The sequence below is a fragment of the Gadus chalcogrammus genome, chromosome 2 (assembly GCF_026213295.1).
Source record: "Gadus chalcogrammus isolate NIFS_2021 chromosome 2, NIFS_Gcha_1.0, whole genome shotgun sequence".
In the NCBI taxonomy this organism is placed as follows: domain Eukaryota; kingdom Metazoa; phylum Chordata; class Actinopteri; order Gadiformes; family Gadidae; genus Gadus; species Gadus chalcogrammus.
This window is the reverse complement of record NC_079413.1, coordinates 23,307,790-23,334,788: the sequence shown is the minus strand read 5'-3', so window position 1 is coordinate 23,334,788 and position 26,999 is coordinate 23,307,790. Positions and strand designations below refer to the sequence as shown.

At 53.6% G+C, this 26,999-nt stretch overlaps 1 protein-coding gene across 1 annotated transcript; it reads right to left on the bottom strand.

The window, feature by feature from the left end:
- Positions 1 to 1,832: 1,832 nt before the first annotated feature.
- prr12b (proline rich 12b) lies at positions 1,833 to 26,353 on the bottom strand. Its single transcript, XM_056606860.1, has 20 exons — positions 26,113 to 26,353; positions 21,464 to 21,621; positions 20,741 to 20,905; positions 17,034 to 19,291; positions 14,580 to 16,964; positions 14,123 to 14,353; positions 12,961 to 13,035; positions 10,824 to 11,522; positions 10,532 to 10,760; positions 10,036 to 10,109; positions 9,675 to 9,810; positions 9,265 to 9,524; positions 7,794 to 7,910; positions 6,495 to 6,628; positions 5,318 to 6,132; positions 4,552 to 4,671; positions 4,025 to 4,122; positions 3,672 to 3,803; positions 2,968 to 3,063; positions 1,833 to 2,003 (listed from the first exon to the last, which is right to left on the bottom strand). Exons 1-20 carry the CDS (start codon positions 26,193 to 26,195, stop codon positions 1,866 to 1,868), a joined length of 8,403 nt encoding a protein of 2,800 aa, XP_056462835.1. The 5' UTR covers positions 26,196 to 26,353; the 3' UTR covers positions 1,833 to 1,865.
- Between the last annotated feature and the right edge of the window lie 646 nt (positions 26,354 to 26,999).

Here is a 26,999-nt window from a genome sequence, read left to right as displayed (position 1 = left end):
CACCAATACACATGTGCACACACACACACACACACACACAAACACACACGACCCACACAGTCACTCATTATCACACACACACACACAAACCCACACACACACACACACAGCCACAAACAAACAGAGAAAGGGAGATTTCAGCTGCAGTTTGCCGTTTCCCAAATGTGCTGTCTAATAGTGAATAAAGGATGATGGTTATGATTATGATTATGTCGTCCCGTGCTCCGGTATTAAGGAGATAAAGAAGAGTCAGCGGTTCGTTTCGCCTCACGAAGCAACCCGTCCCGATCTGCACAGGAAGCAACCCGTCCCGATCTGCACAGGAAGCGAAGGCATGAGGGGCAGAGCGGGACGACGGCCTTCGATCACATAGAGGCCGTTAAACAGCAGACTTTAACGCCACCAGTTCTGTATGTCTTCTCTCTCATCTGACTGACACACAGTGTGAGATCGGGGCAAATCAAATGTTACAATACAACTAAATGAGGATTTAGAGCAGATACAACCGTATGCAGTTGAGATAGGATAGGGAAGGATTTGGATTTAGAAGAAACTGACCTAAGATATTTCACACCTGTTATTTAGGATATGAGCATATTCAACATTACCACTGAACAACAAATATTTTGACCTGATTTCAAAATGAGTAAGTGAAATGAGATGAGGCACACAGGCATTGGCTTATTCATGGTCATTTCCATCGTTTTAACGGATTTATTTCCTTTTTGTCAAATACAGGAAGTTCATGTACAGAAATGGAACTGGGAATTTAGAGACTGAAGCAGCTGTACAATATTTACAGGTCAAAAACCAAACAAAAGATTTGCATGAGAGTTTACACAAAGAAGTTAAACTCCCCGAAAATAATATTAATAACAATAACAATGATGATCATAATGGACAACAAACAGATAAAAAGGACAAACTGTAAACACAGACTTTTAACGCTTTTTAAATCATCCCACCGCCATACTTTTCTTTTAGAAATGGACGGCCAATTTAAGTTTTTTATTTTTTTTCCCAGACAAAAATCCCTTGCTTTCTCTCCTCTGTCACCGTCTTTTGGAGAACAAACAAATAAAGAACACAGATAGCATAGATTTAAATACATTATCCCCTCAATCTTTTTTCTTATTAAAGCTGACAGAAATGAGGGAATTCCTCGCAGTCCTGTGAGACCCTTCATGTCCCTTCTTCCATCTTCAGTCTCTTTTTTTTTTTACTTGACCCGCTAGACAACGTCTGGCAGGCGCCTGGCGGCTCATTTAATGCGCACCGCAATAAAACATTATCATTATTATTCAAAAATAATAACAGCAAACAATCCCACATTCGGGAGGGTCCTTTTTAGTTTTTTTTTAAGTTTTTAAAAATGTCCTTGTATAAATTATACAAACCATAGTTATTAATACATATTTATAGCGCTTAAATGTGTCGGTTTCTTGGTGTCGGTGTGAGCGCGTGTGAATTTGCTTGTGTGTCTGTCTGTGTGTGTGTGTGTGTGTGTGTGAATGCGTGCGTGTGTGTATTTGTCGATACACATCTCAAACAACAATGGAAAAAAAAAAAAATCTCTTCGTTTTTTTTTTTAAATCGTGCCAACCGAAGTCGCCGCGGTCCTCGTACGGGGCCTGATACTCGTCATCACACATTCACTATTTTTTTTTTTTATTGTCCGCAAAAAAAAATTGCTGAGTCAGCGGTTCATGGCCTCTTTAATACTCGTACTCCTCTGCCAGGGAGAGCCCTGCACCATCCAATAAATACTGCCGGATCGGATCGGGAGAGCTCATGTCTTTTCACAAGCCGTACTCCGCCACCTCCACCTCCACCTCCTCTTCCTCCTCCTCCTCCTCCTCCACCTCTCAGGCCTTCGCGCTCAGCGTGAGCAGCTCCATGAAGGAGGTGAAGAGGGTCTCCAGCCAGCCCTGGTTGGCCATGCACTGCTGCACCACCTCCTCCTGGCCGGGGTCCTCCTCCGCCGCCTGCTCGATGCTGTCCGTCTGCGGGAGGGGGCGGACGACGGGCAGGGTTAGACGCCACTCACCAGGGGGGGGGGGGGGACGACGACAAGGGGTGGGCTGCGGGGGTTATGACACTGGGAGCCATGCTTACATTCTGCAACCGTTTGGGGAGTGGAGGCTACTGGAGTCTCGATTCCAGAAAGTCATCGGTTTATTCAGAGGGAAGTAAACACGCTCACATCCTGTTTAGACTTAGGCGGGGGGGGGGGGGTTAGGGGAGGTCTCTGCCTGGTATGCAAATGGTCACACAGGTTTCAGGTTTCCATGATCTCAGTGAATGGGCGGCGGCGTAGCAACCATAGGGAGGTGGTTTACGTTGCCGGGGAGAACGTTGTAAATCACTTTTAATGATACCGTTTCTAAGGCGAGAGATCGAGGGGGTTTCGACGACGGGGATCTCCGTCTCTCGTGCAACTGTTACCGACATTCCACAGCATTGCGATTACCCAACCGTGTGGCCGATCGAGGAGAAACTCAAAACACGTGTGGCTTGGAGCGAGGCGACTTTGAGGGATGTGAAGGTGGAATGTTTAAGGGTCGGCACATTTCCATGTCGACCCGTGACCATTTTGTCATAATTTTTGTCCTCATTATTTATGAATGTCATAATGAGAGATGCTGTATATGAAGCGTCCGAGAAGCTTTAAGATAATTTATTGAGAGATTACTGCAATAAGAACGTTAAATTGTAATAATTCTGGACTTATAGCATTTTTTTTTATATAATATTATTTTTGGATTCAAATATTTTTATATATTTTTTTAAATTCTGGACCAAAATCAACATGCCATTCGTACATTTGTACTGTGAAATTAATGTTAATTAACTTTTTTTTTTTTTTTTTTATTAATTATTTTTTCTATTGTGAAGCCGAAGCCAAATTTCCAGAAATGGCCGACAGAGATCTAGTGTGCGCGGGCGGCTGGGCCGGTGGTTCCCTACCTCCTTCTTGCAGTGCAGGAAGGTGTGGTACTTGTAGTGGTGGAGCGAGTGGTAGAGGCTGTACACCCGGCACGCCTCCGTCGACAGCTTGAGGTCCTGGGAGAGAGACCGAGAGGGAGAGACATAGATCCGTCAGTCTGGAGAGTCGCAATACCATGTGATGTACAAAGTCACATCTGTACAAGACGGCGACGCACAGTGAACATATTTTAATCGCACCCTCAGATTGGTTGCATTGAAAGACAGCATAAGTTTAGTCGAGAAAAGCAGCAAAATAAAATAGGAATTATAAAAGAGTTGAAGTTTAGGTGCCAGAGCTTTTATTTGAGTGTCATAAGTTACAAGTGCCATCACCATCTGTCAGCTATTAGAGCGGGAAACGCTCTGAGAACATCTCTTCTAGTGGACTGCACACCTGACTCTGAATGAGCACATTTTAGATTTGAAACTGCTAGCTTAGCTGACCAATCAGGGAACCTCTCCCCGGATTGGTGCGAGGGATCCATGTTTCCTGTCAATCACAGGTACGTGAATGCAACAATGACCGAGAAACATCGGGAGGGCGGGACCAGCGAGGGGTGGGGGACGTTCAATTGGTTGTTGAGGTTAAGAACCGGTCGCTCTTCTGTGCTCTTCTGTTGTCACAACTCCCAGATCGTCTTAGCAGCTTCAATGCGACAATAAAGACTTTGAGGGGGTCTCACCTGGGGTTTGGGCGCGCTCCTCTTCACGCGGTTCAGGGTCTTGCGGTTGTAGGCCTCCCCGCCCAGGTGCACCTTGATGGAGCCCGAGTCCAGGGGGTCGGCCGTCATCTTGGGGAACACGTGCAGGGTCTCCTGGGGACGAGGCAGGGGGCGGGGACAAGGTCAGGACGGGCCAATGGGAGCTCACACCGCAGCGCTCACACACTGAGGGGCTCTGAATCGTCCGACGCTCGTCCGTACTCATGATGTGTGGTCAACACGTGCGTGTGTGTGTTTGTTAGAGTTGACTTTAATGCTTAAATCATTTAATCCGTAGAAAAGAGCTGTGAACCGGAGCCCACTTGTTTGTTTACCTGGTGCTGGGCGTTCATGTTCGCTCTTCTCACCAGCCTCCTCTTCGTCTCGTTGAGCAGGCTGTCGATCTTCCTCATGGGCGGGAGGTACAGCTCGTCTGAGGAACAGGCAGCGGCTCAACGGATAAGAACCAACGAGGGAGAAGCCATCACAAACATACTAACCTGAAGAGTGGACTCAGCAAAGCTAAAACAGAACTAAATGAACTGAAGTACACGTAGCTAAATGAACATTACAGAAAAATAAACCAAGAAATACGTTACTAACTAAATAACTAACTAACTACCGAGCTAACTAACCCAGCCATGATTAAATAATACAAAACAAGTGTTTCACATCCAGGGCCGCAGAGTCACGCACACACACACATCAACACACGCACACACACACAAACGCACACAAAACACCCAGACACAAACACACACAACGACGCACACGAAACACACAGACACAACACACCATACAAGCATGACCACAAACACACAGACAGGAGGAGCTTTCTACAACATGGTCCCCCCCCCCTCACCGTGCGTGTCCTCCAGGGCCTGGATCATGTCGGGGTCCAGAGCCGTGCTGACCAGCATCTCCACGTAGCTCCGGTACATCTCCCTCATGGCTCGGCTGTTGAGCCCGCCGCGCAGCGCGCCTGGGGGGGGGGGAGGAGGGAGGGGCTTTAATACAAACGTGCTCACGAGTGATGTCAGCTGACCAGTAGATCAATGTTCCCCAAACCATCGCGACCCGGTTCACAAAAGGCCTCACCCAGAAACCCTGAGGAGAACGAATTTGTTTCATGTTTACTGCCATTTCCTCGACCATATATGGTCTTAAACCAGCCGTTTCAAAGGGATACATTACAGCTTAGTTCTATGCACGCGTTATTAAATACATAAAACACAAGTTAAGTGCCAGATACTCATTAAAGGTGACACATTGTACCACCAGGTGCCGTAACAAGACCTTTTGAAAATCGGCCTCTTGTGACGTCACCAGTGGGCGTGTCCACCTGATGAGCGCTGGATAGACGAGCATCGTTTGCTCGATTCTCTTGGTCATCCCACTCACACCGGGTGGTATAATAATTCACCTTTCAGATCAATACTTTAGGATCCTGTTTCCTGTGTGATCAATACGTGTGGATACGAGCAGCGGGAGTTCTGTTGAGATACAGTGGAGCCCGTCTGTGTGTGTGTGTGTGTGTCTGTGTCTGTGTGTGTGTGTGTGTGTGTGCGTGCGCGTGCGTGCGTGCGTGCGTGCGTGCGTGTGCGTGTGTGCGTTCGCTCCCTGCTGACCTTCGTCGTCGCTGGCGCCGTCGGCCGAGGAGGAGGAGTCCGAGGAAGAGGAGGGCACCTCCTTCAGCCACTTCTTCCTCTTCTTGGGCGGGGGCTCGGCCTTGTCCTTCAGCCCGCGGGCCCTGGAGGGTCGCTCCGTCACCTTCTCCGCCTCCCTCTTCTCCCCCTTGGGCTTGCCGCGCTCCCCTCCTCCTCCTCCTACGCTCTTCCTCTCCTGGGAGGCCTGCCTCTTCCTCTCCCGCTCCTCCCTCTCCTCCCTCTCCTTCCTCTCCCGCTGCCTCTCCTTCTCCTTCTGCTCCTTCTCCCTCTCGCGGCGCTCTCGCTCCTTCTCCAGCTTCTCCTTCTGCTCGCGCTCCTTCCTCTCCCTCTCCTTCTCCCGCTGCTCGCGCTCCTTCCTCTCCCTCTCCCTCAGCGACCGCTCCTTCTCCTTCTCCTTCTTCTCCTTCTGCTCCTTCTCCTTCCGGTCGCGCTCCCTCTGCTCCTTCTCCTTCTGCTCCCGCTCTCTGTGGTCCCTCTCCTTCTCCCTCTTCTCCTTCTGCTCCTTCTCCTTCTGCTCCCGCTCCCGGCGTTCCCGCTCCTTCTCCTTGCGCTCCCGTTCCCTCAGCTCCCTCTCCTCCCGCTCCTCCCGCTCCCGGGCCTTGCGCTCCCGTTCCCGCTGCTCCTGCTCCTCCTTCTCCCTGTCCTCCTTCTCCTTCTGCTCCCGCTCCCGCTGCTCCTTCTGCTCCCGCTCGCGGAGTCGCTCCCGCTCGTCCCGCTCCACGCGGGGCGGGGTCTGGCTGAGCGCCGTGGGCGGGGGCTTGGGGAGGGACTGCCGTCTGCCAATGAGAGGAGGGGACCCACGTCAGTCAACAAGCAGCGATAAGACGGGTTTGCACACTCATAAGAATTCATCTTTAATAATCCAAAAGGTTCACGGTTTTTCCCGACAGACCTTTTTCAAAAGTGATGTTAAAGGTGACATATTGTACCACCAGGTGTGCGTGTGATAAGCCATTACAAGCTGTTTTGAAAATCAGCCTCTTCTGACATCACAAGTGGCCGTGTCACTCATCCAGTTGGACACGCCCACTTGAGGCGTCAGAAGAGGCTGATGATTTTCACGTTCAGTCTGCTACCCGGAGCCCGGGTGCATGAGAGGAGCCGAGCCACGGCGGTGTGGTCGTTGTGTTGTTCTCACCTCAGTGTGAGACCTGCTCTGTGCCACGGCTTCCTGGAGCACACGCGCACATAGTCCTTCTTGTTGACGTTCTCCAAGAACTTCACGTATAACCGTTGGTACCGCATTTTGGCGTCGCCAAAGTAGCCAAGGTACTGCAGGAGGGGAGATAGAGAGAAGAATTAATTACTGCTCTGTATTTGAGACACACGCATCGTGAGTCTTGATGATAAATGACTGACCTTAGTTTGTACTGAAACAACAGTTTGGTGATCGTGTTTCCTGGTTGTTTTTTAAAACTACTTTCCTGCTTTTTATACCTCCCTGGCATACTTTTATTTTGATATTCTTCTAAGAATTACCTACTAAACTCCTCCTTCATACTTTACGAATAGAAAAATAATTACAACGTTATGTACTACCTTCCTATCAAAACCTGTATGGAAATGTATCAAAACATTTATACTATTTATACTTTCAAAGTAATTCAACTTTAAACCCTCAACTCCCATATACACACAGGATTGTTCTCTGTTCTGGAATTTTCTAAGCAATGGTATTAACACTTTTTACAAGAGCAACGTTAAATGTTCTCCACAAGCACACACTGAAATCTATAAATCTGTTGAAAACATACTTCATACTTTATATGAGAAATTCATACTCTACTGACTACCTTACTGTACAAACGGCCTATACATTGACTCCAATCGTAATATTCATACTTTTTAAACGATTATACCTTTCAACCAAGAACACTATAAAAAGAAATATCCCAGCAATATCCACACCAGAGCACCATAGCAACCACCTAGCACACCCTAGCAACTATCTGAAACACCCTAGCAACCACCTAATTAAATCCCAGGAACCACCTAGAACAAGATAAAGACCCAAAGAGAACACAATAGACACCACCCAGAACATCCTAGCAACCGACGAGAACACCCTGGCAACCGCCCAAAGAACCCAAGAAGCTACAGAGAACATGTATCAGCCTGAAGACTGTAATACGTTACTAAAGACGTATTGAAGACGTAATTTTCAGAATTTTTTAATATGTAATTTCAGAAAAAATTGCAGGGTTTACCCTGCAATTTTTTCTGAAATTACATATTAAAAAGTACATATTCAATCCAATACCAGGTGCATCTCAAACGCTGTATCTATGAGCATAACGAAACACCTGTTATTTTGCAGTATTTGAAAGAGGCTTATGGAAGAATGATCATTCCCTTTAGGAGAGCAGCGGCAGCGTACAGTGCTTCACGGCGTGGGGGAACGGACGGCTGCCAGTCAAAGCCCAGCGCGGTTACTCACGTTGCTGGTGGCACAGAACTGACGCTGTCCGTCTTTGATCTCAGGGCTGAATTTCTGCAGCAGGGCCTTCTGCACCCTCCAGATGGGTGGAGGCTCACGGCCAGTCTGCAAAGCCAGCTGGGAGACACACACACACACACACATACACGCACACACACACACACACAGACACACACGCACACAGACACACACACACACACACACACACAGACACAGACACACACGCACACACACACAGACACAGACACACACACAGGCACACACACACACAGACACACACACAGACACACACACACACACACACACACACACACACACACACACAAAATAGCTGTAAGTCAACTTGGCAGCAAAATACATAGCAGTGATATGGAGGGATTTGATCCTGATCCAAATCTGAACTTCAATGTTTTAAAGACGCAGCATCCAGTGTGAATGTGGATTCAAATGGCCCTCTGCGGGTTAAATGCGTGCTATTAAATGGTTCATTTTGCAATTGGGTCAGCAGGTAATGTCAATTTAAGTTTCTGACTGCATACCCCTAAACCTGATGGAAGTAAGTGGAGTTGAAAAGCAATTAAAGTACTAATAAAAGTGTCTTCACTGGCACCAGCAGGGTGACCACTGATGAAAATATAAAAGGTTTACTGGTATACAACAGTATTACACTGTTGGACTGACTGCTCCCGACGATCTAGCTCCTCGCATGGAGGACTCCGCCGTCGGTGTTTGAGTGTGTGGAGGAAACTGTGTGACGCTTTGGCTGAAACCGTCTTCTAAAAGACGGCCGTCTTCCGTCTTTCTTTCTTTCTTTTTTGCATTTTTTGTGCTTGGTTAGAGCGAGATATAGAGGCATGGGAGATAGAGGGGAGGGCGGAGCCTATATGGTACGGGGCTGGGCGATACGACGATATATATCGTGTGATGATATAAAAATGTCTATCGTTTCATATTATGCTCTATCGTTTACATCGTCTTGTCGCAGATCACACTCTTTACGGTAATATTTTACGTCATTTGGACGACGCTTTACATTCTCCCACACGGCACACGAAGGCAACACAAACAAACATGGAGGAGAGTGAACGGGACAACTCTGAGCAGGAGAAGGACTCCGACGACCAGCCTAGACAAAGTGAGCTCGTAGCTAAAAGAGGGGCTACGAAATAGGCCTGTCCATGTGGTCACTTTATATAAACTATTTATTCATTGAATTACAGAAAATGTGCTAGATCGTGATATATATCGTGATATATATCACGATATATATCGTGATATATATCGTGATATATATCGTGATATATACCGTGATATATATCGTGATATATATCGTGATATATATCGTGATCGGGATATGAAGGACCTGTATGGGGGTATGATGTTTTGGTCGTATCGCCCCGCCCTGCACGCGCTCTACGGGCGCGCCAGTGGGCCGGCCCCTCTCCAGTTTGTTCCGGGCGCCCCCGCCTACCTTGAGCGTGCCGATGTCCTCGGTGCGCACCACGAACTCGTCGCGCTCCCGGAAGATCCCCTCGCCGCCGCTCTCGCTGTCCTCCTCCTCGCTCTCCCCGGCGATGGCGGCGTCCGCCTGCTTCTTGGCGAGGTGCAGCGAGGTGAGCCGCTGGGATGCCGGGGGCTCCTCCTCCGGCGTGGGCGGGGACGGGGGCGGCGACGGCGACGACGCCGCCGACGAAGAGGCCGAGGAGGAGGAGGAGGAGGCCGAGGGCGAGGCGGGCGGCGGGCGGTCGACCGCGGGACGGCCGGCGGCGGCGGCGGCGACGTCGGCCGCCGCCTCTTCGTCCTCGTCTTCGTCGTTGCGGTCCTCTTCCTCGTCCGGCTCGGGGGCGTCGGCCTCCGGGTCGAGCTCCGCCTCCTGCTCGTGGTCGTGGTCCTGCTCCGAGGAGGAGGGGGGCGGCGTGGCGGAGGGGGGGGGCACGGAGGCGGCCGCCGGCGGGACGGAGAGGGGGGAGGTGGCCCCGGCCGGGGGGGAGGCCGAGGGGGGCGGGGAGGAGCCCGCCACGGCGGCGGCGGCGGCGGCGTTGGCGGCCAAGGGGGCGGAGTTGGCGGCGGCGGTGGGGGGGGGAGGGGGCGGGACCCTGCGGACCGGCCCGCGGGACCCGTCGGTGGGGGAGGAGGAACCGGGCTCGCCGTCCACCTCTTCCTCGTCCTCGTCCTCCTCATCCTCCTCCTCCTCCTCTTCCTCCTCCTCCTCTTCGTCAGGCCTGGGGGGGGCCGGGGGAACCGGCAAGGCAGCTGGCGGGGAGAGGGAGGGGGAGGGAGGGACGGGCGCCAGCACTGGGGGGGCGGACGGGGAGTCTGGAGGGGAGACGGAGAGAGGGGGAGCAACAAGGATGCAGAGAGGCTGATCAGTTGCCTGGTAACCGTGAGACGGCGACACACTCAGTGGTACTGTTACTGTTACTGTACGGACGACAGGGGACGGAGCTCAAGGCCCGGTTATGGTTCCACGTCGACACAATGCAACGGCCGCGCAGAGGCTCCGACACAGTCGGGAACCTGTCTTTGTTTCTGCGTCGGGTTTTAATAAGCGGACCGATCACAGAAAGGCGAAAGGTTACAATTTTTGGGAGACGTACTTCAGGCCCTTGCGTTGCGTCGACGGGGAACCATAATCAGCCTTTGAGTGTACATACGGCTTCGTCGTTAGGCTGGCTAGATGGACACACAGACTGATAGAGACAGACAGACAGGAAGACGGATAGACGTGTAGACAGTACCTTCAACTTTAGGAACCTCCAGCATGTGGAAGTCGGCCAGCCTCCTCTCCTCCTCCTCCTCCTCCTCCATGCCTCTCTTCCAGGCCTCCTCCATGCTGGCCTCCTCTCCTCTTCTCCTCATCGTCTCCTCCTCGTCGGGGCCCTCTCCCTGCGCGGCCCTCGGCTCCCCGTCCTGCTGCTGCTCCTCCTTCTCCTCCGGGCCCCTCGCCCTCTGCTGCTGCTGCTCCATCTCCTCCTCCAGCTCCTCCTCCAGGGCGTCCAGGTGGTGGTGGTGGTGGTGCCGTCGCCGGCGCTCCTCCTCCTCCTCCTCCTCCGTCACGGCCGTCACCTCCTCCTCCGCGCTGGCCGGCGTGAGCAGCGGCGGCGTGGGGGGCAGGGGCGGGCTGAGCGGGGGCGGGGCCCGCGGGCTGGGCGGGGCCTGGGCCTCGGCCACGGCGGCGGCCATGGCGGCGGCCAGCGAGTGCGGCGTGTCGTAGAGCGCCGAGATGGCCGAGGAGATGCTCTTCTGCAGGTCCTGGTTCTTGCTGACCGAGTCCTCCTCGTCCGACGAGAAGGAGGGCAGCGTCTCCAGGTTCCTCTTCAGCTCCTCGTCCAGACGCTTGCCCGGGCTCGGGCAGCCGCCGAGGCCCAGCGAGCCCGCCTCCTCGTCTCCGTCGTCCCCGTCGTCGCCGTCGCCGTCACCGTTGCCGGCAGATGCTCCGCCCGCCTCGCCGAACTCGGCGGCGGCGGCGAGCTGCTGCTCCTGCTGCGACGGCGGCGGGGCCAGGGGTAAGGGAGGGGGCGGCGTGGACAGCGGGCGCATCCCCCCCTTCAGGGAGGAGCAGGGGTCCCCGCCCGCGTCCTCCTCGTCTTCCTCCTCCTCGTCGTCTTCGTCTTCGTCGTCGTCGTCGTCGTCGCCCTCGGGGCCCGAGCCCTGCTTCTTCCCCGTCTTCAGGAAGTCCAGGAAGGACGCCACGAAGCCGGGCTTCAGCTCGGGGGCCTTGTCCTCCGTCTGCAGGGAGGGGAACGCCACGGAGGGTAAGAGATGAGGGATGACACCGATGGTACGATGGGATCACGTTTGTCGATCATAAGACTGTGAAGTCAGGTAGAAGGTGCTGCAGGTCACATCGAATAGCTATCGTTGGAGTGGCCTGTGTTAGAAAGGCTGTGGCCGCCCGTCAGGTATTAGTGAGTGGATTGCGCTGTGTTCATTAAGTACTAACCCTTACCCTATTTCGAACCAATTAGGGAATCTCATGCCTAATTGGTGGAGGGAATCTAATTCGCCTGTCAATCACATGCACACGCCGTTATAATAGTTCCTCCACAGGTGTTGGCGTGCAACAGGAACAGCTAACCCAGGAGCAGAGAGGGAGTAAATGCTTTTTTCGAGTTGTTTACTTTCCAAATCCTGCCCGCTTCTGCCGTTTTATGCTCTCTCTCTGCAACACTCAAATGCTACCTAGACTGGCTAAAAACCAGCCACGCAGTACAGCCAAAGTATAAAGTACAGTCCACTATCAGGAGAGGGTGAATATGTAGACAAGAAAACAGATAAATAAACAAAAGAAGTCAAGGCAGCTAAGAGCTCTAAGTAAAACAGAGAACGCAGTATGTTTGATGGTGGAGTATGTGTGAAGAATATATCAAAACTTTTCCCAGAGATAGATACTAAATGGCAGATGGAGATAGATGTGACTATGTATCCAATAAGATGCGACTACACACTTGATGTTGCCACGGATATTCCAGTTATGTGGTGTTATGTGCGCTACGGATGTTATTTTGGTCCCTTGACAATAGCGGTAATACGACTCCACGGCCAGCAGGGGGCAGCTGAGGGCTCACCATCAAAAATCGGGTAACCGTGGCAACAGCTACCCTGGCAACAGCCTTCCTCTCCTCTCTGCCTTTCTCCCCCTTTTGTCAGTCAGAGAAAGCGGACTGTCACTCAGGACTATAGAGTCTCCCTCTCGCCCTCTATTGGCGGCCCGAAACGCTAATGTATGTCAAAGAACGTCAAATGAAAAGCAAAACAACATAACAACACATACGGCGTTCCGAACCAGCAACCGCCGTGTGGGGTCACGGAGATCTCCGTTAGATCCACGCTCCGAGCTGCTTGGAAATGGCTGCAACCCGAAGGATTTTCCGTTTGATCGATTTCAACCCCTTTTTCCCACCTTAAAGTTCACCCGGGATATAAATAAGGTCCACCCCCCCCGCCCCCCCTCCCTCGAGGGAACCCTGCCCTCCCCTCGCCAAGTTTGAATATGTGAGTGTGTGAATTATAGATGACCCTGCAGGTTAGGTATGGGTTTATTGTGCGCTGGTGGTGAATGTGTATTGGGTGGTGTGTGTGTGTGTGTCGATGAGTGTGTGTCGATGAGTGTGTGTGTGTGTGTGTGTGTGTGTGTGTGTGTGTGTGTGTGTGTGTGGGGGCTTACCGTGCTGGAGAGCTTCTGCATGGTGGCCCAGGCTTCGGGGGTCAGTTCCTCATCCATCTCCCTCTCCCAGGTCATCTGAGGCAGAGGGGGGGGGGGGGGGGTCAAAAGGAAGAATGAAGACACACAATGGGGTAGATAGGATATATATACACCATATATATATATGTGTGATTTTGGGTGTACTTCGTTGGTGGCATGCTAGCAGTGCTACCCTAGATATTCTTCTTATCACTCCCCCCCCCCCCCACTGGGGGGGGATAAGAAGAAGAAGAAGAATATCCAGTGTGGCACTATTCACGTGTTGCAGTGAATAGTTACAAATGGTGTAGCCTCTGTTCTCCGAACCCATTGTTAAGAAATTGTATTGTGGCCATCAGTCGGGCTATCTATCAGGATTGGATTAAAAGGTTGAAAATATACTTTTTATGTGTATGCATATATGTAGATATTTATGCAGACTCTATATGATACGATATGATAATGTAATAACCAAAAGCAAGCTTATTTTTTATCATAACAATTGTTCAAATGAAGGCAGGAACCAATTCTTCTAGCAGTGTTTGAAATCACCAGCCGGAATTACAGAAAGATATTGTCCCATCCCGTTTATAATTATTTCCTCAGCTCCCCGTGTCTCAAGCTGTTTTGCTGTTTGTGTATAATTTGACAGCAGAAATGTGAAAACTCGCGGCTTGGGTCACACATCACCGAGCGCCAGCTCAAACAAAAAAAAAAACTAATTTGCGATTTCCCAGAAAACATTTTTTTCTAGGACGATTCGCCAGCCTCTTCAAATGAAGAGAAAGAGATAATACGAGGCGGTGTGTAACTTACCACTATATTGACACTTGAAAAGCGTGCAGACTTTCGCCTAGACACCAATTGTCTCAGATGAAAGCTCTGCCACATTATAAGCATATGGCGGCACAGCTAATGATTGGCCCGTGTCTATTCTGCCGCCGTAATACACATCGGCGTATCACCAGCATCAGCATCAGTACCACCTCGTACACACTCCCCATAGAAGGCTCCCAGGTTGGTAGGGCTATGTTCATTTAAAACCCCCAGGAAACCCATCAAACACCCCCCCCCCCCCCCCCCCCCCCGAGTGGACACCAAACAGGGGTTGTTCCCGGTGACATCCCTCCTCCCGGTGGCTCACCTCAGGAGCCTTCTGCTGCTGCTGCTGCTGCTGCTGCTGCTTCATCATCTTCTCGTGGCTGGGGTTCAGGTCGGCCCTGCCCATGTCCATGCTGGGGGGGGGCCCGGGGCTCAGGCCCAGCGAGGGCGCCGAGCCCACCGAGCCGTCGGACAGCACGGGCTCGTTGCTGGACAGCGAGTCCGTCCGCAGCAGGGCGTCGGACGAGGGCATGGATGCGATGGGCAGCTTGATCTGGGAACACAGGGAGGGGCCAGGGGGGGGGCTTCGTCAACGGCTATAGGAACACAGAAGGTCATGACCGAAGGCTACAACTAACCACAGCCCCCTGAACACCGACCAAAACCACCTCACGTCGTTCTACTCTGCACCTTCATCGCTATTTGACACAGTAGGCAGGATGTCACCCGCCCACGAGGAGGGACAACATCAAACAATGTGTGGGTGCGGTTGGGCCCACCTTGATGGGTCGGATTGGCTCCTGGTGCTGCGGATGCTGTTGGTGCTGGGGGGGCGGCTGGTGGTGCGGGTAGGGGAGATGCTGCTGCTGCTGCTGCTGCTGCTGCTGATGGAGGTGGTGGTGTTGGTGGTGGTGCAGCTGGGGCGGCGGCGGGGGGGCGGCCTGGTGATGGAGGTGTTGGTGCTGCATCTGCTGGTGGAACTGCTGCGGCGCGTGTTGCTGTACTTGTTGTTGCTGTTGTTGTTGTTGTTGTTGTTGCTGTTGCTGTGGGTGATAGGGCAGGCACGGCGGCTTGGCCATGTCCCGGTGCATCTCCAGCATCCCCTCGTCCCGCCGGCCCCGCCCGCGGCCCCGGCCCCGCCCCCTCTTGGTCTCCCCGCCGGCGGCGCCCAGGAGGCCGCGGCAGTAGGGCGGCTCGGGCAGCGGGCGGATGCGGGGCCGGCCTCGGGGCCGCGGGGGGCCCTCGCGCTTGGGCTTGGTGGGCTTCCGCCCGCGCTTCTTGGGCCCCTCGTGGGGGAGGAGCTGCGGCGGGTGGGCGCCCATGGGCGCGTAGCCGCCGCCGCCGCCACCGCCGGTGGTGGGGTGGCAGAACTCCATGTCGCCCATCAGGGGGCTCAGCCCGCTGCCGCCGGGGGTCCCGCTGCCCGCCTTGCGGCAGCTGGAGACCAGGTCGGGCAGCATGTCGGGCAGCCGGCGGCTGCTGTTGAGCCGGATGTCGGCGGGCACGTCCGCCTTGTCCTCGTCGTCCTCGAACTCGTACTCCTGCGCGTAGTTCTTCTTGGACGCCGCGGGGGGCTCGCGGCGCTGCTTCAGCAGGTGGAAGGAGCTGGTCTTCAGGAGCTTCTTGGGCCGGGACGAGCAGAAGATGGGCGAGGTGAGGCCGCCGGGGCCCGTGTTGCCGCCGCCGCCGCCCAGTCCCGGCAGTGCTCCCATCATCTTGTTCACCGAGCCGTCGCCGGGCACGCCCGAGCCCGCCATGCCCAGGCCGGAGGCCTGCGACTGGATCAGGCCGAGCTGCTCCGTGTTCACGGTGGACGGCAGCTCGTGGCTCTTCAGCGCGTCCAGGTCCAAGTGCATGCCTCCGTTGCCCGTCTCCGGGAGGCCGTGGCAGTACTGTCCGTAGCCCTGGTCGCCGTGGTGACCCATCATGTCATACCCGCCCCCTGACGCCTTCATGGCCTCCTGGCCCTGCCCCCGACCCTGGGCGATGCCCTCCTGGACGCCCTGGCCCGCTCCGGAGTCCCCGGCGCAGCTCGACTTGTAATCCTCCGAGCAAAACATGTCCTCCATCCCGGGGAAAAAGGACCGGTCTTCATCCTGGAGGAGAGAGTCCGGGAAGCAGATGGAGGTGAGCGGTACGAACCTCTGTTGCTGCTGCTGCTGCTGCTGAGTCTGATTGGGTCCTGCTTTGCCCACGGGGCTCCCAGTGTCAAACTGGTGCTCTTTAAGCTGATCTAACTGGGAATGTGCCAGCTGTGGCTCCGGCTCCCGCGGTTGGGCCTGCTGCTGCTGCTGCTGCTGCTGCTGAGACGTTGCCATGTTGGCGGCCAGCTGGTGGGCGTGCGCGTGGCCCACGTGGGGGTGCGAGAGCTGGTGGTGGGCGTGGGCCTGGGGCTGGTGATGGGCGTTGTGTTGGCCGTGGGACTGCTGCTGCTGCTGCCCGCCGAGGTGGTGGAGGTGCGACGGCGCCGACATCATGTCGGGCTCGGAGAGGAAGTCGTGGAGGTCTGAGGCCGTCTGCTGGGGGTGGAGGTGCGCGGGGAGCCGGTGCTGCTGCTGCTGCTGCTGCTGCTGCTGTCGGTGTCTCTCTCTGGTGGCGCCTTCCCCCCCTCCCCCGACGGACACGCCCCCCCCCAGCCCGCCGCCCCTCTCGGGCAGGGCGCCGCTGTCCCTGCTGTTGGTACGGGAGAGCGAGCGCTCCAGCATGTCCAGCGGCGACACCGAGTTCTGCCCGCCGGGGCCCTGGTCCCTCGCCTGGGGCCCCCGGCCGTAGTGGGCCTCCATGGCGTGGGACTGGAGCTGGAGCTGCAGCTGGGAGGACTGGCTCTGGGGGTGGGGGTCCACCCCCGAGCTCCCCCCGCCGCCGCCGCCGGAGCCCATCATGGCCTGCTGGGGGTCCATCTTGGTGCGCGCGGTGTGGGAGAGCACGGACTGCAGCATGTGCGACGGCACGGGCTGGTCGGCGGGCGCGTCCATCAGGGACATGGAGGCCTGGCCCTGCCGCGCCTGCTGCTGCTGCTGCTGCTGCTGCTGCTGCGCGTCGGGCGTCTTGCGCAGGTAGGGCAGCTCGCCCGCGTCGGGGCCCTTCTTCAGCTCCCTGGGGTGGGGGTGGGCGTGGGGGTGCGGCAGGCCGTGCTGGGGGTGCTGGGGGTGCCGCGATGGGTGCTGCGACGGGTGCTGTGAGTGCTGCTGCTGGGGGTGCTGCTGGGGGTGCTGCTGCTGGGGGGGGTGCGCCGACACGTGAGGGCCGTGGTGGGGGTGCTGCGAGTGCTGTGAGTAGGGGTCCCCCCGGCCGTAGTGCACCACCGAGCCCATGCCCTCGTGCTGCTGCTGCTGCTGGTGGTGCTGGGGGTGGCCGCCGTGAGCGTGGGGGTTCGAGTGCGGGTGGGGGTCCGCCCCGACGCGACTCTGCTCCGACTTGGTCTGCTGGTGCTGCTTCTTCAGCGACATCTCCACCTGGCCGTCCAGGCCGCCGCCGCCGCCGCCGGGGGCGCTGTTGGTGCGGATGACGCTCTGCAGGTGGTAGCGCTCCTCCGATGCCTTGTTCATGTCGTAGGCCTTGGAGCCGCCGTCCCGGGCCTGGGCCGCGGGCTGGCCGGGGGGCGGGTGGGCGTGGTGCTGGGAGGGGTGCGGCACGGGGCTCTGGGCGTGCAGTAAGTGCTGGATGAGGAAGTCGTCCTCGTCCTCGTCCTCCTCCTCGTGGGGCCGGTCGACCCCCAGCAGGTCGGCCTCGGCCTTGGCCTTGGACGAGGAGGAGGAGGAGGGGTGGTACGACTGGCTCTGAGCCGCTCGGCCGTCCGGGTAGCCCTGCGGCGAGGACATGAACGCCGGGGAGAGGACCGACGACAGGTATTTGTTGCCGCCGCCGGCGCCCCCCGGGGACTGCGCCGGTCGCGGGGGGACGGGCGAGTGCAGGCCGGGCCGGACGATGGCCGAGTTGCTGGAGGGGGAGGGGCTGGAGTCGGGGATGTGGTAAGAGCCCCCGTTGCCCCCCGAGGGACCCCCGCCCCCCGACCCCGAGGACACGCCCCCGGCCGACGACGCCGCGCCGGGCCCCGCGACGCCGCTCCCTGATGAGGCCCCCGCCCCGCCGTAGCCCAGGGACGGGCTCCCCGCGCCGCCCAGGGAGCCCTGCAGGGAGCCGTAGCTGGACTCGGCCCCGTAGACCACCTCCGCCGAGAACGAGCGTCCGCCGGGCCCCAGGCCGCCGTAGCCCTTCCCGCCAGAGGGCAGCGGCCCTGAGCTCAGGTCCTGGGCCTGCGGTGAGTTGAAGCCCCCGTAGGGCTGTGCAATGTGTGCAGAGGGGGGCTGGTTAGGGGAGTAGGACTGGGCCTGCTGCTGCTGCTGCTGCTGCTGGGGGGGGGTCTGGCCCTGCAGGCCGGCGCTGGGCTTCACCGCCGTGACGGGGGAGCCGTACGCAGAGAGGCAGGGCTTGGGCGCCGCCTGCTGGACCGGAGTGGAGGAAACCACGGGAGGGGGCGGCGGCGGGGGGGGGGGAGGCGGCACCGACTGCGACGAGGGCTGTTGGCGCGAGGGCGCCGACGCGTTGGAGCCGCCGCCGCCGCCGCCGCCGCCGCCGGAGGCTGAGGAGGAGGATGACGAGGTAGAGGAGGCGGAGGGGGGCGTGTGGGGCGTGCGGGACGAGGCCGACCCCGAGGAGGAGTACCCGCTGCTGGAGCCGGAGCTCTTGGTCGGCTTGGCGCCCGCGGCGGCGGCGGCGGAGGAGGGGGCGGAGCTGGGGGCGGAGGGGGCGGGGGCGTAGGGGGCCGGGACGGCGGGGCGGTAGGCCTGCGCCTCGCCCCGCGACGAGGGCTTGGGGTCTGAGGAGGGGCTGAGCTCCCCGAGGGGGCTGCAGGACACCGCGGCGTGCCGGTGGTGGTGGCCCGAGAGCTGCTGGTAGCCCGGGGGGCCCCCGCAGCTCAGGTAGTGCTGCAGGGGGTGGGGCCCCGGGCTCTGCAGCTGGGCCTGCGCCGCCGAGGAGCGCTGGTAGTGCTTGATCACGCTGTCCTGCCGCGGGACGGCGCGCTCCTGAGGGGGCGGGGCCTGGGGCGGGGGCGGCCCCGACGAGAACATGGAGGTGTTGTAGAGCTGGGACGACTGGTCCTGCAGCTGGGAGGACAGCAGGTTGAACTGGGCGCTGGAGAGGTGGCGGCCCGGGGGCCCCGAGGGGCCCTGGGACTGGGGGGGCCCCGGCGGCTCCTGGCCGCCCCCCCGGTAGGCCGAGGCGCTCTGCGAGGACAGCAGGCGGTCGAAGCCCAGGCCGGGCTGCGGGGGGGGCTTGATGTGGAGCAGGGGGTCGTGGGGGGACAGCAGGCCGTTGGACGTGGGGCTGAAGGTGGGCGTGTCCTGGAGGGAGAGCGAGGGGGTGAAGGAGCGCCCCGAGAAGGGCGCCGGGTGCTGATAGGCCGAGAGGGCGGAGGACGACGGGAAGGAGCCCGAGCCGGGGAGGGACCCCGAGATGAAGAGCTCAGCGGGGGCCGGCGTGTGCATGGCTGGAGGACAGAGGGGGAGAGGGGGGGGGTCAGGGGGGGGTCGACGCCAACTGCAGTGGGTCAGTCACATAAAAGCCAGTTTAACTTTTTGTCCCGTTTCTGGTTCGGGGACTGGTTTTGCTGTGGCATGGTTAGAGCATTTTAATTATATACATATCTAAGAGATAAACATATATTGTCCCCTAGTTTTCCTTTCTCACCCTGCTTGCACCTATTGTGAGCCCCTTTGTTAGTTCCCCCATGTTTCTTTTGTCTTTGTGGTTACCTTGCGGTCTTGGGACAGGTAAGAAAGAGGCCTCTATACATTTACACGTAGTGCTCTTCTTTGTTAGTAACACTAGGCTAGGAGTGTTGCTACCCACTGTACTTCTGGCTAAGTTTAGTTAGGTTAGCGGACGTGTGGTCCGCTGTATTAGCTGTTAGCTTAGCTTGTTTTGTTGGGTTCTTTTCTTTGGCAACACTCAAATCCCAAGGCCCGCTGGCTTTGTCGTATGTTGCTGTTGTGTTTTTGGCAATCAGCCCCATTAAACCTATGTTCAACCTTATCCGTTGCTGTTGTCGTTCCTTTATTGTTTCACTCACCAATTGTTTCTTCATCTACGCCCATAACCCGGTTAATTGTAACACCCGTTACCTCCCCTGCTACCCCAGTGGGAGTTGTAACAACTGTGTTCCAGTCTTCAACTAGGTAAACATCCCAGCAACCAGTAATCAATATGTTACTGTCACGACCCTAACGAGGGGAGCCTAACGAGCTCATTGACAACACCTGAGCTGGGCTTATTTAAGTAGACCTGTGAGCCCAGTGTCAGGGTGGTTCTCGTGTGGGAGACACCCCTTATTGTTTGTTCCTTTGGTCTGTTGGTTTAGTTGTATCCTAGGTATGTTTACACCTGACAACAACTACACCCATACACTTTTACGTACGCACACACTTGCATCACTGACTAGATTGAATACACACGCCATACCTTATGTTAATAATAATAATAATAACATCGTCATGTTATGTTATATTCACTTGATTATAATAAATCTTCAATCTTCAATATCTGCAAAGATTGACCAGGCTCTGGAGCCAGTCCCACAATAACTTCTGCAGGCTGTAAACCGTGATGCACAATGCACTGCCTTTTGGTTAAAGTAGAGCCTTTATTCCCTTTCTTACTGTTGCAAAGCAACCATAGCTTCTCCACAACTAAAGCTACGTGCACTGAGCGCTGTATTTTATCGTTTTGTAAGGACATCGCTTTGTTGGTTTCAACAATTTCATACAATTTCAGCCCATTGTTCAGCCTGTTGTCGACATGAATAACCTCGGACTGCAGGCCCACAAGGCCATTATCTTACCACACATGCACTGGTTTATTTTTAATAACATATTGGGATTATTTGAACAAACCAAAAAAAACCCGACGGCCATGTTTTCCCGAGCGAACGCCCACTCACCAGACTGCCAGGACGGAGTCCGGAACTGGGACAGGAGCGAGGAGGCAGAGGGCGGGGGCTGGGGGCCCCGGGACTCCAGGGCCGAGATCAGGTTCATGACGGACGGGTCGTGACCCGAGGGGCTGCCATGGTGGTGAAGGCCGGCGTCAAAAAGTCCCGACAACCCTGGGGGAGCACATCCCAAGAACCACGAGGAAAGTCAAGAAGAATCAACCCTGGGGGGGCACATCCCAAGAACCACGAGGAACGTCAAGAAGGAGTCCGGGTGAGGGAGGAGTACAACGGTCCAAGCTCAGCCGAGAACAAACAAGACATCTTTAGAGACGGATAATATCTCCACGCTCCATATACGATTTGGAATAGGCGTTATAAAACAGAATTCTTCAATATCGTTATAGCTTCTCATTGTGCTAAGTAGGTGTTTGAATATAAAAAGAAAGATGAAATGTGGCACATGATGTGTAAGAGCCCTTTGTCGTTATGCACTTTATTTTTTATAATCTATAAAAGGCGCATACAAAAATACTTCCAGTTCAACAAAAGATGTTTTCGTCTTGGAACACGCTACGTTGTGATTGACGGCTAATGTACGTCTCCGGCAACATAGAATGAAAATTGAACCCTTTGGATTCACCAGCCCCATACCGGCTGTTACCAGGCAACCACTTAGGAACCAGACCTGTTATTTCTACGGACGAAGCGCACACTTTTATCAGGCCTCACCTAGGCTCCGCCCAGCTGCCCCCCAGGCTCCGCCCTGTCCCCCGCTCCCTGGATGGTGATTGGTTGCATAGCCCTGCAGGGGGTGGGGGCTGCCGTAGGCCTGGCGGTGGAGCAGCTCTGAGTCGGGGTGGGAGGACCTGGAGCTGCCGTACACCAGGCTGAAGGGGGGGGGGGGGGGGGGGGGGGACACACAGAAAAACAGGGTTCACATTTTAAGCCGGATCAATACCCAATCCCAAATGAAAATCATAATTGACCAGAGAGCCCCATGTTGTGAGGGGGGGGGGGGGGGGGGCTATTGAGTCTCAAGTGAAGTCTCAGTGACGAAGGTGTGGGTAAAGGTGGACAAAGGTATTTTTATAAATATATGTTCAAGTCATTTTTCCCTCTTAACGAAAACGCTTTCAAAAGGTGACCGGTAAATTGTCGTATGAGGCAGGCGGAGAATCGGGAGAGAGTCCCTTGGTATAACGATGACAATACCAGAGCTACAGAACTGACAATGGTCCAAGATTGATCTGTGTGCGTGTGCTGCTTCGCGAAGGGGAGAGCACACTGTAGATCAAGCAAAAAGCCACTTCATCAGAGCTCTTTTTTCCTCTATAACAGCAATTGCTATAATTCTATCGACAAAGTCATTGTGCGGAATATTAAACATTATATTGTCAGATGAGCGATGAGAGCTGAGGGATGTATTGAGCATATGAATAGATGGAAAACAGAGAATCCACAGCTTTGCTATACCCACATACATTTCAGATACAAATCTTGATTCCTGAGCGAAGTACCTTCCATGACACAATAGCTCCCTCAGGTTCAGGTGATGGATTGCCCTTCTAACCAACATACAAGCTTCAATAATAGGTATTTATTGACTTCAAACAATAAAACGAATTAAAAGAAAGGAGAAATATGAAAAGAATCACATCCAACCATTGTCATTGAAAGCTAATAGAATATGCTAAATATTTATATTGATTTTTGAGAGGTTCACATTTGGTGATTTAGTCTTTAGGTTTATGTATCAATTTATAACAGGTGCAATTTGTCATGGTTAGAGTTTGGGTTCTGAATTAAAATCATGCAGATGTTATTTTAATTAATTGATTAGTTGGACAACCGCACAGTTTAGTGTAACAAATGCATTCCAAGCATGGGGGTACAGCAAGATAACCTATTCATTATTATTATGTATTAAATTAATCACATAATTTAAAATGACAATTATAAGTGATGGACCAAATCTACAGAAATGACCTAGTCCTACGTAATTGACTAGAATGTATAACATGAAGTATTAATTATTTGCATTTCTGCTGCTATAAACAGCAAGCGTTTCATATTTTCACTCGGTGAATGATTAAATCGACTAATCTTATCTGACTGATAAATCGGGTTATCATTTCATCACTATTCAAGCATAAATCAGTAAAAGCACCATAATGGTTGGCTATTAAATTGAGGTTAAACCAGCACCATTTCATCCTATGTTTGCTGCTTGTTTGTTGGTGTTTGTACCAGAGAACAGGTGTCTTTGTATGTTTGTTGGGTCGTAAGTGTTGGCCACATCTTGGGCCGTTAAGTCAGGCATAGTGACAGAACGAGGGGCGCACGGCTCTCGTGACTCAGCCTTTTGCTGGGTGTGAGGCGGTGTGGGGTTGGACTGAACGAGCCCCTATGGCCCGCCTCTGTCTGAGTACTGAGCACTTCCCCAGTCTCGTGAGAAGTGGTCCATCATTTCAGGTACTGCGTTTTTATGGCTTGCGTTCCCCCCCTCCTCTCTCTACTAGCACAGTCCAATCAACAGCGATCCCAAGCCTCTACCTGAGAATCAGCCGGAGTTGGACTAGCCGTGACATTTAAATTTAAGTTGATTACGTGATTTCTGAGTCCTCTTATAAATGAGCTCCTAATACAGTGTATTTCCGAATGCACTCCATTGCTCTCCACGCTGTAGGCCCTTTTGATAGACGGCAGTTCCAATAATTAATTTGGACCTTTTTGACTCAATTGTAATGTTTCTTGGTGGTCTCAGTTTGTTTGACTGTGCATGCTTGAAAGGGTAATCAAGCTGTATAATCCAATGTGTCTGAAATACCTATAACCGTGTGTGTGTGTGTGTGTGTGTGTGTGTGTGTGTGTGTGTGTGTGTGTGTGTGTGTGTGTGTGTGTGTGTGTGTGTTCATATTTCACTGTCTGACTCCGTGTTGACTTTGTAATGTGACATGGTGAGCATTAAATTGAATCAGCAGTAGAAACTATAATACAGCTAACCTGGGATTGAATATCTATTCATGCATAGGCATTTTCCATTAGAATTGGCCAGACTTCTGGCTTACAAATTATACTGCAGAGATTTTACACTTTATGATTTTTTTAAATACTTAATGGTAGGGTTAACGCCTCACATCATAAAGAGGCATGTATACAGTTAAAGTATACGATGTGAGAAACCCCCTTAAGGTATTGATGCTTTCTGGTTACGAACAGGATATGAAGAAAATGTATAATCTTCAAGTGGCTAAAAGAGATAAGAGTGTGTGTGTGTGTGTGTGTGTGTGTGTGTGTGTGTGTGTGTGTGTGTGTGTGTGTGTGTGTGTGTGTGTGTGTGTGTGTGTGTGTGTGTGTGTGTGTGTGTGTGTGTGTGTGTGTGTGTGTTTTTAGTGTGCGTGTGTGCGTGTGTGTGAGAGTTCAGTTACTATGTAAGAGCATCCACGGGCAATCGACAAAGGCCTAATGGGTTAAATCTAACACAAATTGTTAAACCTAAGACAAGACAGACACGTGCTCAAATTGATCAACATGGTCCTAATAAAGTGCATACACGTTTACAATGGATCGCTCTTGTTTTATTTCCCCCTGCCTCATCAGGGGAAAGATATCAGGGAACATAAACGTTCTCGGAATATAAATCCACTGCCACGATGCTTTTACCAAATGAGAAATGAAAGTGAATTTTGCAGGCAGGGGATGCACATGGCATGAACTAGTCCCCACACAGGACTCCAGACTGTAGCGAGATTGATTCGGTTGTCAAGGAGACTAGAAATGTGTAGCTGGGTCGAGTCTGAGGTGTAGCTAATGCAACATAGCTAGAACGGGCCCAGCGTTTTGACAATGCACATGAACGTAAACGTTTGCTTTAATAGACCGAATCGACGGCTGCTGTAATGTAAAGAAGCATATGGAATCTGCGGGAGCGGGAGGAAAACCAATCGGTCTCCCCGTCTGATAGCTAGCCTCTAGCTAGTCGCTAGCCAGCGGTGTGACCGTAGACGGCAGCTAGCTTATGACTCCATCTATGGCTGTCTTTATCGGTAATTAGCCAGGGCTAATCTTAAAACGAGCGAACTATTTTCAAGTCAAATTTATCCATTCCTCAATTTTAATCAAAAAATAAAGAATGCATATGCGCTTTACATGTCCCGGGGACGCCTTGGTGTGTCAATAAAATGTGCAGAATCACCAGCGGTTTAATAAAGGTGCTTTTAGAATAACCAGGGGAGACTGCTAGTGCTAGCCGGATGCTAACGTGGAATGTAAGTAATTAGCATTATATGATGTGTGTCTGCCCCACACCTAACAACGTTAACACGTGTAACGCCATGGTGTTACGCCTGGAGTGGTCCTGTCATATCATATAATAGTAATAATAATAAGAGCAATTAATGTTCCCGTAACTAATACAAGCCCAGTCACACGTGTCATGACAAAGTGCCATAATGTAACGTTGACTCAGAAAGCTTGTCGTTTTCCTGTTTATTAGGGGTAATAATCATGCAACATAAACATACCTAGCGACTGCGGATTGTTTTAATGTAACTTGCTCTTATTTGCATATGTGCCTTCTGTAATTACATGATGCACGAGAGGAAGGGCATGATGCATTTCACATATAAACATTCAATAATGCATGTGCGTGCCGCGGATCGATTCGTCCACATCGATATCAAAACCACAAATGTCATTTAATGGGACGAGAAAGCAGACTCGACGCCGTAATGTTTCCGTCATAAAACACGTAGGATGCGAGACAGTGAGCTACTAGCTACAGTAACGACACCAGCCAGCTGCCGAGAGTGCAGTAGCTCTTGTGCATCGCACTGCCAAATGTATTTGATTTGTACTGCTAATTACTGAGCCACCAATCAATCGCATCTGAAGGCATGAAATCAGGGTCGTTGTGCCAAAGCCTTACTCAAACACGTATGTGGCCGTGCGTTAAATGGGGGGGTTGGGGGTGGGTGAATTCCAGCGCAATAACCATATCTAATATTGTTCTTTCATATTTGATCATACGTTTTGCAAGCGGCATCCACCGACCCATCCCCCTCTTTTCGCCCTCCTCTCCTCTGTCTGGGTATACCTTCCGTGTCATGTGTTAACCCCCTCGATCGCATTCCTTGCGTTTTCGAGACACCCGCTTCCCCCCCCCCCCCCCCCTGTTAATGACAATACGGATCCGTATACCTGCGAGATGCAAACAATGTAACAGCCGCCGTGTCGACCGGGTGCGAATGCGGTGGGAGCGACGGAGGGAGCGTGGATCGCGGTGCCTCTATCGGCATGGGCATTGTTAGAGCAAGCTAAGCATATTTATGCATTCAGCGTAGTCTGGGCTGCTCATGCACGGGGCAGCAAACGCTTACCTTGCTTTCGCCGATCGCTCGTAACTCCATCCCGTACCAGCGCCCAAATCACCGAATCCAGTACCAGGATAATTTCTATCCATTAAAGAGAATACTGAGGTGATGAAGATGGAGCCTTGTTCAAGGGGGGGAAGGGGGTGGGAGGATATGCCTTGAATTCTTGCACGCTATCACTCCCTCGGTCCTCTTTTTTCCCTCTGCTCCGTATCTGTTTATTTCTCCCGTTTCACGAGCGAGTCCTCAAGACTGGGACCAGCGAGGAGGGGGAGCGGAATGGAGGAGGAGGAGGAGGGGGAACTGGAGGATACAGAAAGGGGAGGAGGGGGTGGATAGAGAGAGAGAGACCGAGTGAGAGAGAGTGAGTGTGGGGGTGGGTGGTGGGTGGGGACATGGTGGTGGTGGTGGTGGTGGGGGGGGGGGTCTCACCAACCACCACCACCACAAAAATCCGGTTTCTTCCCTCCCTCCTCTCGCCCCCTATATATTTCAATGTCTATTGTCTGCCTCAACAGAGCCGCCGGTTCAGCTGATGGCGGAGGGAGGCGGTTACGGGCTAAAATATCAGATGCTCAGACGAAACATTCCACCGAACGCAATGGGCTTCTGTAGCGTAGCGAACTACGCATTCAGAGCCTTTTTTATAAATTAAAGGCATGAGCTTGAAGGGCTCGGGCGACGAGACTGGCTTGGTATAATTCTGTACAAAGAAAAAAAAAACTAAAAACGCAAAATGTTTTTTTCATTAATGACAACGGCGCACGTTTAATAAGGGGCCAGCAGTGAGCATATTGGATTTGTCCTACGTGTGTGACACAAGTTTTAGTGGTACGGCCATGTTCCGCGTTGGGTGTGTAGCCTGATGTGAGGACAACACGGAGGCCCTGTAG

What these genes read in the sequence shown, in the direction of transcription:
- prr12b (XM_056606860.1), bottom strand. Translation starts at nt 26,195, where the DNA reads ATGGATAGAAATTATCCTGGTACTGGATTCGGTGATTTGGGCGCTGGT. An exon ending in ACCACGGCCCTCACGTGTCG is followed by an intron (nt 16,965 to 17,033) that starts GCGCACCCCCCC and finishes CACCCGTCGCAG; the next exon opens with CACCCATCGCGGCACCCCCA. An exon ending in CCCCGCCAGCTGCCTTGCCG is followed by an intron (nt 9,811 to 10,035) that starts GTTCCCCCGGCC and finishes GCCGCCGCCGTG; the next exon opens with GCGGGCTCCTCCCCGCCCCC.